The sequence below is a fragment of the Perca fluviatilis genome, chromosome 1, assembly GCF_010015445.1.
Source record: "Perca fluviatilis chromosome 1, GENO_Pfluv_1.0, whole genome shotgun sequence".
NCBI lineage: Eukaryota > Metazoa > Chordata > Actinopteri > Perciformes > Percidae > Perca > Perca fluviatilis.
In genome coordinates this window covers 19853412-19872126 of record NC_053112.1, presented here as the reverse complement: position 1 = coordinate 19872126, position 18715 = coordinate 19853412, and the positions used below count along the sequence as shown (strand labels likewise).

Here is an 18715-nt window from a genome sequence, read left to right as displayed (position 1 = left end):
AAGCCAATTACAGACATGCGGGAAATGAAAGACAGATAAACATCATGGTGATGTAACTTCCAGCAACTGGCTGTTTATGACTGAAACATGTAGTGTCAACGTTTCATTCTCTGCTGCAATTTTGCAAACTTTTCAAACTGCACAATCTCAGAAATTGTAAGGAAGTAGCAAAATAAAGGAAGAAAAATCTTGCTGGCCTAAAGTAAACATTTGTCATCAAGTGATGAAAATGAAAATGAGAGAAAATCTGTGCAAAAATATCAATAAATGGAAACTAAAACCAGGATAAAAACGTGCATATAAAAAAACGCCTTGCATCTTTCACTCTAAACTGTTAAATCCATAATTTAAAAGTTCTAAAGCTCTAATTCATACAAATATCATGCATCATCTCCCCTGAACTATGCTGTATGCAGTGTGTTACGTCACAGAGTAATTGGGATAGTTTTCTCAAGGACTTTGTGCACAGCACTATGATCTGATAGGACAGTAGGCTTCAGGCCCATCAAGCTGTAAGCTTGTTGTGTAAGACATTTGCTTGGGTGTGTGGATGGGAGAAATGATACCTGACACTGGGGGAGGTGGGAACAGGTGGAGAGAGGAAGGAAGGTGGACGGTGATAGATGGCACTGATCCTCGTTCTTGGACAGGAGAGGGACGGGACAAGGAGGGGAAAGGTAGAGGGAGAAATATACCTGGCAGGCAGGGAGGGAGGGAGGCAGTATCAAAGGTGGGAGGAACATTGAGAGGGAGGGAGGGAGGAGCCCTTGGTCCAGGGCTTCTGACCTGATGTCTTGGAGCTCCACCTCGGCTGAGGGAAGCAAATCTCACTGAGGATTTGCTGTTGGGACCTTCAGACTGAACTCTGAGCCCTCGGAACTTTTCTCCTTTGGGATTCAATTTACTGGAATATTCATTCAGAGACTCAGAGACCTGACTATCTACTGGAGTCCTTCCTCCTGAACAAGAAATTTCCAAGTGTGGTATGAGAAAAATATGTATTTGTGTGCTTTTTGTATGTGGCTGTAGTGTCTATTTGCTCTAATGAGTAATGAGCTCTAATAGAGTCCAGCTTGACTCTTAAATGCTTCCTTCACGGCACTGTTGTTTATGAAAATGTTAAATGTTTTACCATAATAAATTGGTGTTTCATAGCAGATTAAGAATGGGCATTGGATTTGTGAGATGAAGTTTCAACATTGCAGTTTGTCCCAGTGCACTTCAGCAATTGAATATTGCTGATGTTCATCAGTTCAAAAATTCTCCGCTCAAATTCACAAATCATTAGGCTGGTGTCTACTTTTTGACTTTGTGCAGCAACATCAGCGTGCAGGGCCTGAGGCTAATCTAAGTATATCTTCTCAGGGATTAAATAGCTCCCTAATGAGCTTTCACTAATGTCCAAGCTTCACTTAAAGGAAAGATCTGACTGCAGGTTCTCAGCGCAATGTCAAGAAGGCCACAGCACTTTAACAGAATTGCTGCTATTGATATGGCTACAATCAACTGTTATTAGCAATTCAGCAAATACTCTAATTCCAGCTACAGAAAAATAAAAGAGTTCAGTATGGACTTTCAAATATATTTACATTAACATATGGGTAATTGTGCCGTGTCACATTTACACTGATTGCATTTGCAACTAAATCACAGCCTAGTGAGAATTCAGTACATTGCCCAGCTATTCTTATTATTCTTATTATTCATCTGAGCCTTGTAAGATAGCCTTCATGAACTGAGTCAAATCCTGACATCTGTCAGCAGCAGACCTCACAGTTCACATAAGCTCAGCATAATATTAAGCCATTATTTAGAACAGACAGTTAAACAAATATGGTTGAGTTAGGTTATGTAAGCAAAATTGTAATGTAGCAAGTCAAGGGGGAGCTCATTTTAACTACTTTCTACACTGCTGGGTAGTTTAGTATACTACAACAACGTACCATATCATATTTATCATATGTTTTTCATGTAAAATCGTTATCTGCTAAAAGGCTGTAACTAAAGTTGTGAGATAAATGTTGTGGTGTAAAGAGTACAACATTTCCCTCTGAGATGTAGTGGAGGAGTAGTAGAAAGCAGCAGAAAATAGTGTCTCAGAGTTGGACCTAGCGACAGTCCTTGAGAAAATCTGCCACTACTAGCAAGGCCTGTCTGTCTGTAGACGGGTATCAGGAGTGGAACAGTTAGAATGTAGACAGCATATTCATACTCATTAAGAAGCTTATCTTTATGTATTGTCTTTTTATTTTATACACATACCTTATAGTTTTTTTTTTATCTTCTCCCTTGCATTAAAACTATCACGTTTTTTTTCTCTGTCTTGCAGTGAGTAATATGAGGAAGCCTTTGAATGGGATGGATCCTGGAATCAGACTGCAGGGCTTCCATTGTGTTTAGACAGGGAAGCAGCATGCAAACAAATCGGTGAACCGTTGCGGCCTGTCAAACCCCCGCCCTCGTAGCCACCAGCACCACCAACCCAGCGTGAGGGGGGATTCCAGACACTTCGGCTCCCATCTGACAACCTGCGCCAAACACCATGGATTTTCTGCTACCCATAAGGAGTCGAGACAGGATGGCGTCCTCCACCTCTGAGCCTCTTTTGGGCCCTCACAGTAGGTGTACCAGGCACCAATACCATTGTGTCAAAAGAAAGATGCGGCCTGGACGGATTCTGGGTTTCATCATCAGTATGGTGGCGGTCTGCACATTCTGTTCATGGAGTGCCTTCTCGCTGGTCACAACGGTGGCGAAGGAGCTGGAATCGTCCGCTGAGGGATCAGCAGAAGCGGCAGTGCCCCAAAGAACTCTTCTGCAGTACCATAACATCTCAGCCGCACCAGAGGACACACCTGTTGCTATGCAATCATCTGAAATAGAGATGAATCATGGGGACTACCCAACAGACTTATTCAGCGTGGAGGAGAGACGTCAGGGCTATGTGGTTTTTCATATGTTTGGCATGTTCTACATGTTCATATCCTTAGCCATTGTCTGCGATGAATTCTTTGTTCCTGCGCTCACTGTCATCACAGAGAAGCTGCAGATCTCTGATGATGTAGCAGGAGCCACCTTCATGGCGGCAGGTGGCTCAGCCCCAGAGCTCTTCACGTCTGTCATAGGAGTCTTCGTCTCCCACAGTAACGTGGGTATCGGTACCATTGTGGGCTCTGCCGTCTTTAACATCCTGTTTGTGATCGGGATGTGCGCCCTGTTCTCCAAAGAGGTGCTGAACCTCACCTGGTGGCCTCTGTTCAGAGACGTATCGTTCTATATTGTTGGCCTGCTCATGCTCATCTATTTCTTTCTGGATAATCAAATCACGATTGGGGAAAGTATTAGCCTGCTGTCTTGCTACACCTGCTACGTGACATTCATGAAGTTTAATGCCAAAGTAGAACTTTTCATCAAGGGCCTCCTGGGCAGCAACCAGGTGAAGGAGCTGGAGACTGCACCAAAGGTGAGCCTGAGTCCATCCATCCATCCATCCATCCATCCATCCATCCATCCATCCATCCATCCATCCATCCATCCATCCATCTATCCGATTGTTCATCCATTAGTCCATCCATCCATCCATCCTTCTGTTTATCCATCCATCCATCTTTCCCTATTGCTTCTCTTTTGATACCCTCTCTACGTTTGTGACTTTATACTTTCACCCCATCTTCGGTGCCAGCAGCTGATCCTTATATTCATCCATCCACCCATACATTTAACCCAATGTTCTCATTCACTGATCGACCCCTCTGTCCACTAAAGGAACATCCCCATCAGAAACAACTATCAAGAAGTTTGTTATTCGAATGCAGGAAGTGAAATTCTCTTAAAAGTTTGAAAATATCCAACTAAGATTCACAATGTGAAAGTACAGCTCTGTTTTGTTTCTTTAGGTGAGCATTTGTGATTCTTGATGTGAGTTTCTGATGAGTGGATGGGGTTACGACATTTCTCGGAAGGAAACCTTTTTTGTCAATGTGTCTTGACTGAAGTCTGGGCATCTGTTGATGACTGATCTAAGAAAAGCATTCTTATTTCACAATTAATAAGATCACAGACTGAACCTTTCATGGCTAATGACCCCAAGAACAGTTATGCTCCTGTTCTGGGAAGCAGATAGGGTGTTAAAACAGAGTTCTGAACATACAGCACTCTGTCAGGCAGCCAAACCTTTCTGACTTTCCCTCTGGAAGGATATAAAGATTTGTCTTAACCTGCCACCTGTGCAGCTCAGACAGCGCCAGACTGCAGCCTCTTGGTGCTGACTAAGTCCAGGAACAGGCCTCGTCCCTTTAAGTAACTAAGTCTAGACCAGGCTCTGAGAACAGGACTTATGTAACAGAGCTGGTCAGCAAAATGTCCCCACTTCAACTGAATTAAAATGCAAAAGAGATTGTGTGTTAGACTACTGAAGAAAGTTAAAAACTACATTAAACTGGCATGGTTTTAATTTACTGTATGTTATAATAGGGTATTGATCAATTCTTCAGTGTAATCCCCATCTACCACTACATCTAGTGAAGATTGTCGATTCATCTCTGAGAGTCTTTTTCTATATACTGTGACACTCATCACATATAACTTTTAATGCTATGGAACATTTGATTCATAAGCCCTGTGTGTGGTCCAAACTACACAAGTCTGAAATTATAAATATATTTTTGACTTTCAATCAAAATTCTGTTATCCTTTCATTCCTTCAAATTCGGAAATAACTTCCCTACAGGGACAAGGGAAGCACGTTATAGTTTTTACATATCAGGTTTATAGTTATGTACGTTATGGTTTTACATGTAGCCGGTCAGAAAACAACTGTGCAAATTTGCAAAATATCACATACTCATCCATATTTTTAACTTTGAAATTAAGTCATTTCAAAGTGTGGTTTTATGGGTATCATTTTTGAATAAGTCCAAGTTTCAATCACACTGGCTGTATTGAGATATTTTTTTGTCAGATTAAACCTTTTGATGAAAATATACCCTTGATGGTTGTAGACAGTTAATGAAATGGACCGAGTTTTGAGAGGGGTTGAAATTCAAACAATTCTGAGCGCATCTTGTATGATGAAAACTGCAAGCTAAAGAAACAGCAAAATTTGTCCAGCAATCCTTGTAGCATTTCTTCAACCTCATCAGCATGCTCCCTCCTTCAGCTCCAAAAAGTGGACAAAAGTGGTCTCTTGACTCTGGATGAAGGTCGTAGCTCTGAGTGTTGTTTGTCCTGTATTTCAGCTCATTACACATCAGTAAACATATTTGCAGAGCATCTGTGGTTATTCATCCTAACATGGATTACACACAGATCCCATAACAGCCTCTGTACATCTGATCACAATGTTAGGAAGGTATGAGACATGAGAAAGTATTTAGAGTTATTTATCAGTGTGATATTAGTGAGTTTTTTTTTGTCTCTGAAAGGCTTCTTCACAGTGTGACTCATTTCTCACAGGACCTAATGACAACACACTTACAGTACCAAACACTTCACAAACAATTTTGGGATTAGCTTGGAGTGCTCTTTGTGCTGTTTGCTGCTGTGTTCAAGACAGCAGATAAAAAAAAAACAGAGGAAGGAAATGATGATGCCGTGCAAAAGGTTCAACTCACACACATAAACACACAAAGAGGCCATTTTGTTTTTTCACGTTTGTCTCTCCGTCTTTTTCTGTCTGTGTATGCAGTTGGAGTCAGATCTGTTGCTCTCTGATGTTGTAATCTCATACGGCGGCGCTCAGGTGACAAATACTAAAACTACTGTAGGCTGATATTAGAGCAGCTTGCTTGTAGCTTAGACCGTCATCACCCATCACCAGTTCTTCAGGGGCGTATACAGTGCACTGCTGCACATGATCTGACTTTTATTTGTTTGAATTACATGAGTTACAGATTATGTACTTATTTCTTCTTTATAGGCCAATAAAGTCAGTTATTGTGCTCAAGGATGTATGCAAAAACAAACTGTTAAGATATAATGGTGATTGAAAACACTTCTTAGAAAGAGGCAACTATTTTTATGGTCGTGATTCAGGCCAGGAGAAGTTCTTACGTTTTAGGGAACAGATGAGCTCATGATCACCAGGCTCCAATATACTTTAAAGCTCCTCCCCTTAAAGGCTTAGGTAACTGTAAGAAGCATGACTTGCTTTTTTTTTTTTAAAGGGTTTTATAGTTATGAGCTTTTTCGGCAAAGCAATCACTTATATATAAAATACATCTATATTGTTTTGCCTCTGTCTTCTTGTTCTTTATTCCTAATAATTAATTGGTAATAGTTTTGGTGGCGCAGTGGATATATGACACATACCTTTGGTGTGGGAGATCTGGGTTCGATTCCCACTGCGATACATCAACCAATGTGTCCCTGAGCAAGACACTTAACCCCTAGTTGCTCCAGAGGCGTGCAACCTCTGACATATATAGCAATTGTAAGTCGCTTTGGATAAAAGCCTCAGCTAAATGACATGTAGTGTAATGTAATGTAATGCAATTGCTAACTTAGTAATTTACAGTGAATTTCATTATCTTCAGGCAGATCAAGATAAGCTATTTCATCTTAGTCCATTCACCAAGAATCACTGACAATAACAATATGTCTTTTTTTTTTCCCAGGCCCCAAATGTGTCATCTGAACTGTGTAGTGTATCGTATGCACTTTTTTATATATTTTATGTTCTTTTTGTTCTAAACCTGTAAGAACATACAGTATTATTTGGGTGCTCATCAGTGTTGTTGCAGAAGCTTTGTTTGACATGTGTGCCCTTCTGGTAATCAGCTGTTCTTCAGGCTGCCTCACCTGAACCCAAGAACAGCTTTTCTCTTTCTGTCATCCGGTACTTGATGTCCAACTGCCTTGCCCTCATGTGTCGGTAGCTGCTAAATAATCCCTCGGTTTAATGCCCTACAATCTCATTAGAGCTGCTAATTATAGTCAGATGCTCCCTGGTGGAGCAAGAATCAGCAGGTCACTGAGGGGAAAAAGACTGCTCCGTCCTCAGCCTGCAGTGGACCAAATAAGAATATGTACAGGGAAGGAAGATGTATCTGTCAAAAAGTTATTACTTGTCATATGTTACTAATTATAGTTCTTTTGTTGCCCAGTTATTTTATTATTGATGACTCAAAGTGCAGATACACTTTTGTTTTTTTTAATGAAAATTACAGCTGAAATGATAAAAAAAAGAAGAAGAAGTCCGTTTTGGGGTTAGCACAATGCTTAACTGATTGATTTTACACTTGCACAGCAGGTCTGACTTTGCAATTTCAGATCACTGTAATCATGATAAAAATCTGCTGTCCTAAAATGCACCAGTAAAAAATAAATGCATCTATAACTGTTGAGGTGTTCTTTTGAGCCAGGCACTTCATGCTAACTGACCGCAGTGGAATTTCTTAATGAAATCGCAGTTGAAAGGAGCGGTTTTGTAGCTGAAAGATGGTTGCTATTTGCTGACAGATGAGAGTAAAAGACAAATGTTTGACAACACTGTGACCTGTGAAGGTTACTGCAGGACTTCACACGCAGGCTCAGAAAAAGTACCAGTTTAAAAGGGGTGATCTCTGCAGATTAATCCTAGCTAAGTCCCACAGCTCTCGGACAGTCAGGTGGACACTGGAGAGAGAGAGAGAGAGAGAGAGAGAGAGAGAGAGAGAGAGAGAGCAATGGAGGATAATGGAAATGTGTGGAAAGTTTGAGAAGGGGATTGTGCCTCAGTGTCTGTAGCTTCTCTTCTGGAAGGAGACCACTGAACTTGAGCTCAGTCAAAAGTGACAAAACTGTTTAAGCTTGTCGTCTTCATCTTCTTCTAAACAGATCACCTTTGGGTCTTAAACTGCTTTATGTTATAACATGAACAAGCCAGGATCTGCTTGCTGTAACTCTTTACTTCCTTAGATAGATAGATTTTGATGCTTAAGTATTATTTATCATCTAAGTTTACCCCCAAAGAGAAAGTTTCAATGTAGAAAGAAGTTTGCTGCTTAATTTGAAATTATGCTTCCCAATTCAAAGATGTTAAAAATGTTCCTTGTTAAACTGTTCTGTTTAAGTCAGGGAAAAGAGGTGTAAACTATAAACCAATGAGCTGGACCTGAGCTTATTATTTCTCTATAGCTGTAGGAAAACAAATGCATCAAATATTGAACTCGCACAAAACATATATACAGTAGATTTAAGCAGTGTAGTGGGAATACTTTATAAGTTTGTGCTTGCTTTCATTTATAGATTATCCAATCTGTACATGTATTATTATATCAAAATAGAAATGGTTGCACATTACCTGACAAAATTCATATCTAAGAGTACATGTACTCATAATGATCCTATTGTCTGTCTAGCTGATTTAGCAGCTGCTGTATGTACATTGTATTTGATTGTAAACTAGCAAACTGCAGGAATAACACAAACAAAAAGAGTTGGAGGATGTTTTTTTTAATTTTTTTTTAAATCACCGAACTTGCTGGAATTGATTTGAGACTGATAATTAGTCATCGGTGATTCATGTAGGAAACTTGAGTAGAGGTTTAACCTCACAAACACATCAGAGCGGAGATGAGAGCTGAGTGACATTTAAGGGCAAAGGTGACAAAGATTAGCAGCTTTTCGAAATAAGTTGCAGTGTGTCCTGCCGAATACTAGTAAGTTACAAAATACAGCAGTTATACTGCGGTACAATTGGTACAATTAAAATCCCGTATCAGATTCAGTAGATTCTACAGCAGGTTATATGCATCTTAAACTCATCAAGCAGCTCTCCGGAGCCATGTGAGCACAATCAGAAGGGAACTAATGCCAAGCCGGTCTCTGCCATGAGAGCTGCTCAGCAATCACATGGATTATACAGACAATACAGGTGTCCACAGCTTCTTCTGTTATGTTACTTATTACCTTTAAATTAATGTGAAATCTCTCCATTTTCAGTGAAAAGAAACCGGCTTTGCTTTGAGATCGTTGGTCACACATTTATGAAATTATATCCTGTGTTTTGAGTAGGTAAATCTTACAGTATATACAGTACATGTATAGCTAAATGAAGGTCATGAACACCATCTTAACAGTAACCAGGCCAATAAACACCCACTTAAACAAATCTGGATAGGACAAACATGTAACAAGTGCTGCCCCTTTAAAAACGAAAGAAAAAACCCTATATTTAGCCTTGCTTTAGCTCCCATAACAGCAGCAGGTGTCTTGTCAGATGCAAGCTAAAGGGATTATCTGCTCAAACGCTGTGGCCTCCATCATGAAAACGTGTCAAGGTGATTGTCTGTGTCATAATTTTCAAAGAGTCAGGTCAGGTACCTTGTAAGTTATTGGTTGAATAAGGAAGGGAAGAAAAATACTGAATAGTTACCTTAGCTGTGTGATGTAATTGTTTGTGTAAGATAATTCTGTATTAATTGTAGCTCTGTTTAGGAGTGAGTGAGTGAGTCAGTGAGTCAGTGAGTGAGTGATTTTTTATTTAAACATATCTGGCACTGTAAATGTTCATACATACCTGTCCTGAGCAATACATTGGGAGGGATGAGGACAGTTCTTGAACAGTAGACAAAGACAATGGCAGTCTGTTGATTTGCTGTTTGCTTTGAAATTCAATTTATTTTTATTTCTTAATTAAAAAAATGCAAAAGCATCTTTCCTGAACCCGTTCATATGCATGGAACTTCTGAACATTAGTTTAATCAAAAGTGACTGAGTGGTTAGACAAACCAGTTTGCACCAGTTTACAAGGATAGATTGGGAAATATGAGTTGAAATGATTTGCTACACTGAAGTTACACTGTTTAGAAAAAGTGGTTTTGGTCCTCCGAAGATTTCCTCAAGTAGCCTAACCATCATTTTTTTAAACTTTATTTCTAACCACAACCATTCATGCCATCTAAACATTTAATAAAAGCTTCTTTATTGAACTTGTCTTAAGAGCAATATGGTACATCCTCCCAGGGCAGAACTTCACAGTGTGATGTAGACCATCTCTACTGGTAAGCTTCAGTGACCAATAATATAGTGGATAGTTTGTGTTGTGAGTTATTCAAAAGGGAAATGAATTGCTAAATTCATAACATGAGAACAGCTATAATACAATATTCCATAAAACTTTATGTTCCCATCTGTTTTCTTGAACATCTCCAAATCCCTGATTCCCACAGCAAACCCTCCCCTACTGCTGATGTTAACAACCTCTGTATTTTCACAAACCACCACAGTCTCTATCTGTCCCAGCCAGAGGACTGTGTGTGTGTGACTTTGTGTGTGTGTGTTTCTCTACACTACGTGTTGACACCACTGCGCTGTATATGTCCTCTGAAGAAATGGCTTGGGTTGAGAGATTAGTGTGTGTGTAGGATCCTCGTCTTCATGTTGGAACATCTTTGGCACTGGTTTACTCCCACTGTGAGGAGGAGGTCATGTCACACACACACACACCGGCAAAACCTAAGGGTTTGTGTGTGTGTGTGTGTGTGTGTGTGTGTGTGCGTCCAGTGGAAGTGTGCTACAGTAAATAGATCAAGTAAATGAGCTGTAGGGTTAAAGACTGAGGCTGGAAAAAACCTCTATCATTGCTTTAGGAAGTTCATGTCTGTCTCCATACCCTGCGTATATGTAAGAAAACCTATACTGTACATATATTGTTTTCTTTCTCTGTGTTTTTAAAGGTAAATGAATCTGGAGATGATGAGAACAAGCTGACGGTAAGTTAGTTTTTGTGTGTAAACTTCTCTGTATGGAACTTGTAGGGTCTTGTACAGGTTATGTATTGAGAAAGCAGTTTAAGTGCCTGCATGTTACTGTATACAGTGTGTATTTAAGTCAGTCAGCCATAACACATTTTATCAGAAAGAATGGTTTCTAGATACATCTACATGTACCCTAGACAAAAATGTAAGAAGCAGTAGAGATGTGACATTTAAAAAACTGCTCATCAGGGTGTTTTTTTTTTTCTCCACCAACTTGTTTGGCAGTGTTTTACAAGTTTCATTTCAAATAAGAAAGACCACTTAAGCCAAATGTAGAACAAGGATGTACTAATTACTTTTTTTGCATTCATATAAACAATTTTTGAATTTGTGTTGGTCATTTTTTAGGCCAAACCAAGGTTGCAGAGGGAAGGCAGCTGTGCCTCTCTGCACAACACACTGATGAGAAACAGCATCTTCCAGCTCATGATACACACCCTCGACCCTCTCAGTGACGAAGGTATGGGTAAGCAAAAAAGATACAAAACACACACAAACACAAACACAAACACACACACACACACACACACACACAGACACACACACACATATCAAATGCAACAAGATCTCTAAAACAAGATATAATCAAATAAGCACAATCTTTGAAACAAAGAGGATGCGGTGTGAACATGAATTAAATGAACATATTCATACACACATAAACAGCTAAAGTGAAGATTATGATTAAGATTAGGTTAAAAGTTTGAATTTTTTTTATGTTCATAAAAGTGTTTGGTTGAGTTTTGTAAGATTAAAGCGCCCATATTATGCTCATTTTCAGGTTCATAACTGTATTTTAAGGTTGTACCAGAATAGGTTTACATGGTTTAATTTAAAAAAAACACCATATTTTTGTTGTAGGCCTACTGCACAGCTCTCTCTCACTGCTGCAGATCCTCTTTTCACCTGGTTTCTGTTTTAGCTACAGAGTGAGACCTCTTTTCATCTTCTTCTTCTGTACTATCTTTGATTGCACTCGCACATGCTCACTAGTTCAGATGTAGATCATGTCAGCTAGCTAACTCTAGAGACAGTAAAAGAAAGCCTGTTTCTCCAACTTTGGTCAGTTACAAGGCAGGATTAGCTGGGAGACTTCTAAATGAGGGCACACATGTAAGTAGTTCTTTTGTAGATTATGGTGAACTTGTGTGTGTTGTAGCAGTGCTTTGCTATTGAGAACGACGTAGCATGCTAGCGTTAGCATTAGCGTTAGCATGCCAATGCTAACGGTTAGCATGCTAACGAGCTAACGGTTGTGGTTAGCCAGCTCATTTCGGACTGTGACGTCACAGTCCGAACCGATTTTGAACAGCTCACCAGGAGACTGAAGGCAGGACACATTCAGAAACTGTATCTCACTCAAAACAGCATGGATGGATTTTTTTCAAAGTTTGTATGTGTGTGGAAGCACCAGAGACACAAAAGAACACCCCAAATCCCAGAAAAAGTGATTTTTTCATAATATAGGCACTTTAAGGTGAATATATTCATTCATCCAACCACTTTCCACTTCTTGTATACAATACAATACAATCAGTATCAGTAATGTTCAGTATGACTGAGTCTCCTTTGCTTTAGGACGTTTCAAAGAGAAGGCATCGATCCTTAACAAAATGGCCAAGCAGAAGTGTAAAGAAGAAGCTGCCAGTGCCAACGGTATAGGTGAGTAAGAGAGGAGTCTGTTTGTCCCACTCAAAACTTAACTGATAGATTCATCAATTAAGGCTATTGATAGAGGAATGATGAAAACAAGACTTCAAGTAATCAACAATTCATTAATCAGAAATGAATGAATTGAAAAGCTAAGCAAGTTAGATAACAACACGTTAATCAAGTAATACAACCAAAATCACACTTTTAATGTTACAATAAGAAGACTGTATTTTTAGATTTTACCTTGTAATTTTAAAATGTTTTGCTGAAATTAAAACTTTACTTTCTCCCTCTTTTAGTTTGAAACATTTTTTAAAGGTCATGATTGCTTAAGTACACATTTGTGATATATGTCATGAAGTATGACACAGTGTGGTAGTTTTCAATCAAATGTGAGCTGTGATTTTTAGTTATCGTTTTATCATCAAATTACATAATTTATTGTAATAATAATGTTGACCTGTTGTTTTGTGTAAAGTTTTTTTCTATTGTCGTTCACATGTATCCAGTTATCCGATTTGCCTTAATTGAATCCAGAACTGACATTTGTCAATTACTCTTTCATTTGATCAAGGGATTATTAAGGGGCATGCGTGTGATGCTGTGTTACACTTGTAAGGATGACCTCAGAAAACTAACAAGTATATTTTGTTTCTCAACATAGGAGCCCTGTCCCAGACACAACCTCCAAGAAAAGCAAATTGTACTAAGTTTCAGCTATCTCTTAACCTTGTTAGACATCTTTTTATTTGAAACAAGTCTCGTCTTGTGAACAAGTTCCTTGAACTCGCTTCTTTTTCTTTCCTCAAGCTGATAAAAACATCCCCAACAGTTCAAATGTTGCGGTGGAAGTCACACCACCCATGAACGGTGTTGTAGGAGGAGACGGGGTATGTTTTTTTTTTTTATCTTTCAATCTTTCTTCAAGTTCACATGTTAAACCATATGTTTTTATAGCACATCAGTCAAGTTCGTAAGTAGAGAAGCATCATGTAATGAACTCCCTCTTTAGGGTGGTGAGGAAGAGGAGGATGAAGACCAGCCTCTGAGCCTGGCCTGGCCTGAAACAAATAGGAAACGGCTCACCTACCTCTTCATCCTGCCCATCATCTTTCCACTGTGGTTAACCCTGCCTGACGTCAGAAGAGAGGTGACAACAATACCCCCCCCATGTTTTATGTGTACAAGAAACTCAGAATATAACACAATGCAATCAAAGATTTAAAAATGATATATTCTATTCACACGACAACATGTTCACATACTTTATTGAAGAGTTTCATTAAAAATGCAGGCTTGTTTCACTGCAGTTTGTATTATCATTTGTTGTATTTTATTTATAACTTAGATTACTTTATGTCTGAAGTTTAGTTCATTTATCCCAGGACCTGCTCAATTAGTGTGGGAGTTAAAAGCAGGTTCCAGTCTTGTTTTTTTCTTTTTACCTTTTGGACTAAAAGTACTGTATTATATGTTGACATTGCCCTTAAGTGTCAGGTATATCAAGGTCTGATTGAGTGGTTGTTTGACTGTGTGGCAGATAATCTTAAATGTGTTTGTACTGTTCTTTTAGACATCAGCAAAGTTCTTCCCCATCACTTTCCTCGGCTCTATTAGTTGGATTGCTATCTTCTCCTACCTGATGGTGTGGTGGGCTCACCAGGTAATTACACACACACACACACACACACACACACACACACACACACACACACACACACACACACACAACAACAAAAAAACACACACACTTATGAGTCAGTGCAGCAGTCAGGGTGTTGAATGTGTTACCGCGGCAGCTTATCCCAACTAATCTGCTTTGAGTCACAGCCAGATCAAGATGTAACGCTCTATTTTAACGAGCCTGAAGCAGCAGGTCATGTGAACGGTCACTGAGGAGACACACCTTGAAATAACTATTGCACGTAATATCCCCATTTAATTTGTACTATTATAAGTTTGCATTTAATTAGATTCGCTTACTTAACAAAAATGTCACTGCCGCCATGTGAGCTGCCGTGGGGACACAAATACCAAAAGCGAGGGGAAACATGCTTTTCAAAAGATCAACATGTAGGAGCAATGCCTGCACTGCTTGTCTTCGCCCTGCCACAAAATCTTATTTCTATCCTGCCACCTCTCTGAAACTCTGTATCTCCGCCAGCCGTTCTGCTTATTATATCCTCATGTCTATCTCTGCAGTTTGGTCCTGTGTGTTTTGTATGTACAAAGTGATGCCAGCAAAAGACTGAAATGACTGAGGGCCCTATCTTGCACCCAGCGCAATTGCCTTTGTACACCGACGCATGTATCATTCCTATTTTGCACTCGACGCACAGCGGACTTTTCCCTCCACAGACGCACGTCGGTAAATTAGGGAATGTATTTGCGCTCCCGGGGGCGGTTCAGCGAAAAGAGGAGGCGTGTTCAGGCGCAAACGTTCCTTGGTGCTATTTTGCAGTTTCAGAAAACAATTCCGCCACTGGCCAGGAAAAACCTGGTCTAAAGTCAGTGGTGCTAGTCTAAAGTCAGTAGCGCGTTATTCAGATGCTATTTTAGGAACGAATGCTTGGCCATAATGTAGCGTGTGCACAATGTGCATACACTTCTCTCATCTACAGCAGTTCCCATTTTTGAAAACCATACATAATTACAAAGGAAAATATTACTGAAAATGCACTTCAGGTGTTTGGATAGATCAGGAGGCACTTTACAGTACAGTCCTCAAAATGTCGCAGCATTCTTTGTGGCTTGTTGTGTTTTACACATTTCCATGAATCATGGATGTGTTGATGACATAAATGAGAAAATATTAGAGGACTTAAGGAGACGTGATGTTGAATTACGGCGGGATTGGAAACGTGAGGGTCCGGGAGTGGCAATGCGCGACGCGCTCCTGGTGGAGCGGGTGGACAGAGATGGAGTTGGGGGAGGAGGAAGGGGCACAACAGGAGCAGGTGGTGCGTTTGGAGGCCCACGCTCCATGGCTGCAGCAATCCTCTCCAGACTTGAGGAGATGCGCCCGAGAGGCCGCAGCAACATCGCCACCCGGACAAGACGGGCATTTATTACTTTGCCGCATCCCAGACAGCTCCCGCTGGCGTGCGACAGGCAAATCCGCCGTTATAATAGCAATCCGCCATGGAACAAGCGCGCCTGCTCTTAAAGGGAATGTGAGATGATGCTCTGATTGGTTATTTTCACGTTACGCCCAAACCACACCTAGCTACTTCAGACCAACCCATTTTAGATTTGCGTCGGGTGCAAGAGTCATTTACCCCGCTGGTATAATAGCAACAGCGCCCGAGATCCGCCCACAAAGCTACTTGCGTTTTGCGTTTCACACTTGCGTTTCAGATCGTTAAAATAGGGCCCATTCTGTCAAAACAATGTTTGGAGCAATGTGAAAATGATGGGAGTATTTCTGACAAAGTTTTTGAACCGTGCAAAGTTAAACAACTTGTTCTTTCTTTCAGGTTGGAGAAACATTCTATATCACAGAGGAGATAATGGGTCTGACCATATTAGCAGCTGGCACTTCAATCCCTGACCTGATCACCAGTGTGATTGTAGCACGAAAAGGCCTGGGTGACATGGCCGTGTCCAGCTCTGTGGGCTCCAACATCTTTGATATCACTGTGGGGTGAGTCCAAACAACAAGAAAACAGTGTAGTGTCCATTGTTATAGCCAGTTTTTCTTTTAGATGAGAGCATGTTCTGTGTATCTCTCATAACCTAAACAACTCTTCTCTGTCGTGCTTCCACCTCCCCTCATCTCCCTCCAGTCTGCCGTTCCCCTGGCTCATCTACAACATAATCCACGACTTAAAGCCGGTAGAGGTGAGCAGCAACGGCCTGTTCTGCGCCATCGTCCTCCTTTTCCTCATGCTTCTCTTCGTCATCATCTCCATCGCGGCTTGCCGTTGGAAAATGAGCAAGTTTCTGGGCTTACTCATGTTCGTGCTCTACTTCGTCTTCCTCATCGTCAGCGTCATGCTGGAAGACAAAGTCATCAGCTGCCCCGTCACCATATGAGAGAGAGCGACTCCCACTGGATGTCGGAAAGCAGAAATTGAGCGCAGATGTGCTCACGTGTACCATGATTTACTATAGGAGTGGAAAAACATGCTCGCACAGACACAAACCGTGTCTTATCTGTCTCACTTATATACACAGTAGAAGACTGCATACACACAGACACACACATTCAAGTACCAACATCTTCACGTAAAAGGTAAAGAAAACACACATACACACACATACATATATACACATACACAAGTTGTGGATGCCAGTTAGCGGCAGGCAGAGGCACTGACTTAAATAAACGCTGCATATTGAGACCAATGCATCACAGCTGTCCAACAGTGGCATACAAGCCTGTAAGTCATTAACAGACTTTATGCCACCCAGGAGGCACTTCTCTCTCTTCGTACCACGTGACTACATTCAGTAGCCGCTATTGGTTGAATACTGATGGACAGGTTATGTGAACGGGATGGAAATTTCGATTGAAGATCACCAGAGATTGTTGTTTTTTCAACTGAAGGACCGTGTGGCAGTATAAAAAGTATCTCCACTACTCATGCAGGCAGCCAAGTTCAGCATATAAACTGAGTATGGAGGCTTAAAGAGACTTTATTTTTTGTTTTAAAGGGCAGTGGGGAAGAAAAAAAGAGAGGGCCGGAGCAATACATATATGTGATAGCTGCTCAATATACCTTTAGATGTTAACTGTGTTGATTACACCTCCTTTATGGCTTTGCAAGGTCATTGAAAGAGACATATCCAGTGTTAATTACTTGTGTGTCTTCAAATACAGTATATTTGACGACATATTTGGCATAAATGGTTACTTTACATCTCATTCATGAATATCTATAATAGGATACATTAAATGCTAAATAGTTACAATAGAGCATGTAAGGGATAATGTAGAGCAAGTGGGTCATTATCCCGCCTTTCACATGGCTACCTACTAAAGAAATCAATAATATGACATACAATATTAATTTAAAAATTATTTTATTGATGTAAAAATGGTCCTCTGTGATCAGAACTACACTACCGGTCAAAAGTTTGGGGTCACTTAGAAATTTCCATTCCACTCCATTAAAGACAGAATACCAGCTGAGATCAGTTGCATTGTTTTTTTCATCAGGGCAACAGTTTTCAGATTACATTATGTGCTTACATAATTGCAAAAGGGTTCTCAACTGTTGTAGAAAGAAGTGGCTGCTCTTTAATGCAATATCTGTCTTGCCCATTATCAGCAACCATTCATCCAATTTCCCAAAGGCACATTCTGTTTACTAATCTGATATAATTTTAAAAGGCTAACTGAGAAAATTGAAGAACCATTTTGCAATTATATAAACACATAATGTAATCTGAAAACTGCTGCCCTGGTTAAAAAAAAACAATGCAACTGATCTCAGCTGGTATTCTGTCTATAATGGAGTGGAATGGAAATTTCTAAGTGACCTCAAACCTTTGACCAGTAGTGTACATCAATAGTATTGACCTGCTATTAAAAGACAGTAGAATGCTTTAATTGACCAATCAGAATTGAGTATTCAACAAAGCCGTGTAAAAAAAAAAAAAAAAACACAGATAGAATGTACTGAAGTTGTTGTCATGCTTGATATAACCCAACTATCTGGTCTGGGTTCTTCATATTAAAAGCTTTTGACTTTTTCTGTTCTGTCTGCCTTTACATGCACCACTTTAGAGAGAGATTACGTCAGTATCCTGGCTAAAATTTGATGATTTTGTGAATGCAGTCCGGACAACAAGTGGTGGACTAAAGATTAGTGTCCTCCATTGTATTTTACTTGATAAACTCAAAAGTGTTGTTTTTTTTCTTCTCCAGTTATGTATTTATAAAAAGGAGTGTTCAATATCAACAGGTATCACCGGGTTTCTTCTGTAATGTTTTGATGTAAAACAACTCATGTACTGTATAAGGTATTGCACCGCTGTGTTCACATATGACTTTCTTGTGTTCAGTGTGTGACATAGAGGCTGAAATCTTAGAAACAAGTTATTATAAGAAACATCAGGTAGGCCCATATTATTATTGTAAAACAAAGCATGGACTCACAGAGATTCAGTTTGTGACATTTACAATTTTGTTTTCCTCTAATCCCTCTCTATTAGATTTACAGTGAGCAAAAAGCATGTAACTTAATTTCACTGGGGTTCTGCTGAATAATACATTGACAATAGATATCTATCCATACAAATATGTGTGTTTCTGTCAAATAATCTAATGCAAATATTCTGAAAAGGTTGCAAAAAAGATGAAACAAAGAATAACGCAA

General features: G+C 39.9%; 1 protein-coding gene across 8 annotated transcripts; it reads left to right on the top strand.

Annotated features, from left to right (window-relative positions):
• Positions 1-775: 775 nt before the first annotated feature.
• On the top strand, positions 776-17510 carry slc24a2 (solute carrier family 24 member 2). Of its 8 annotated transcripts, none has more exons than XM_039810599.1 (12): positions 776-983; positions 2330-3463; positions 5687-5740; positions 10659-10694; positions 11088-11199; positions 12318-12401; positions 13057-13095; positions 13203-13282; positions 13405-13542; positions 13966-14055; positions 15869-16035; positions 16178-17510. In XM_039810599.1, exons 2-12 carry the CDS (start codon positions 2543-2545, stop codon positions 16425-16427), a joined length of 1971 nt encoding a protein of 656 aa, XP_039666533.1. In that variant the 5' UTR covers positions 776-983; positions 2330-2542; the 3' UTR covers positions 16428-17510. The 8 variants fall into 8 exon arrangements, with proteins under 8 accessions (XP_039666533.1, XP_039666553.1, XP_039666543.1 ...); XM_039810589.1 differs by having other exon boundaries at positions 777-983; positions 11088-11205; XM_039810619.1 differs by lacking the exon at positions 13057-13095.
• The last annotated feature ends 1205 nt before the right edge of the window (positions 17511-18715 follow it).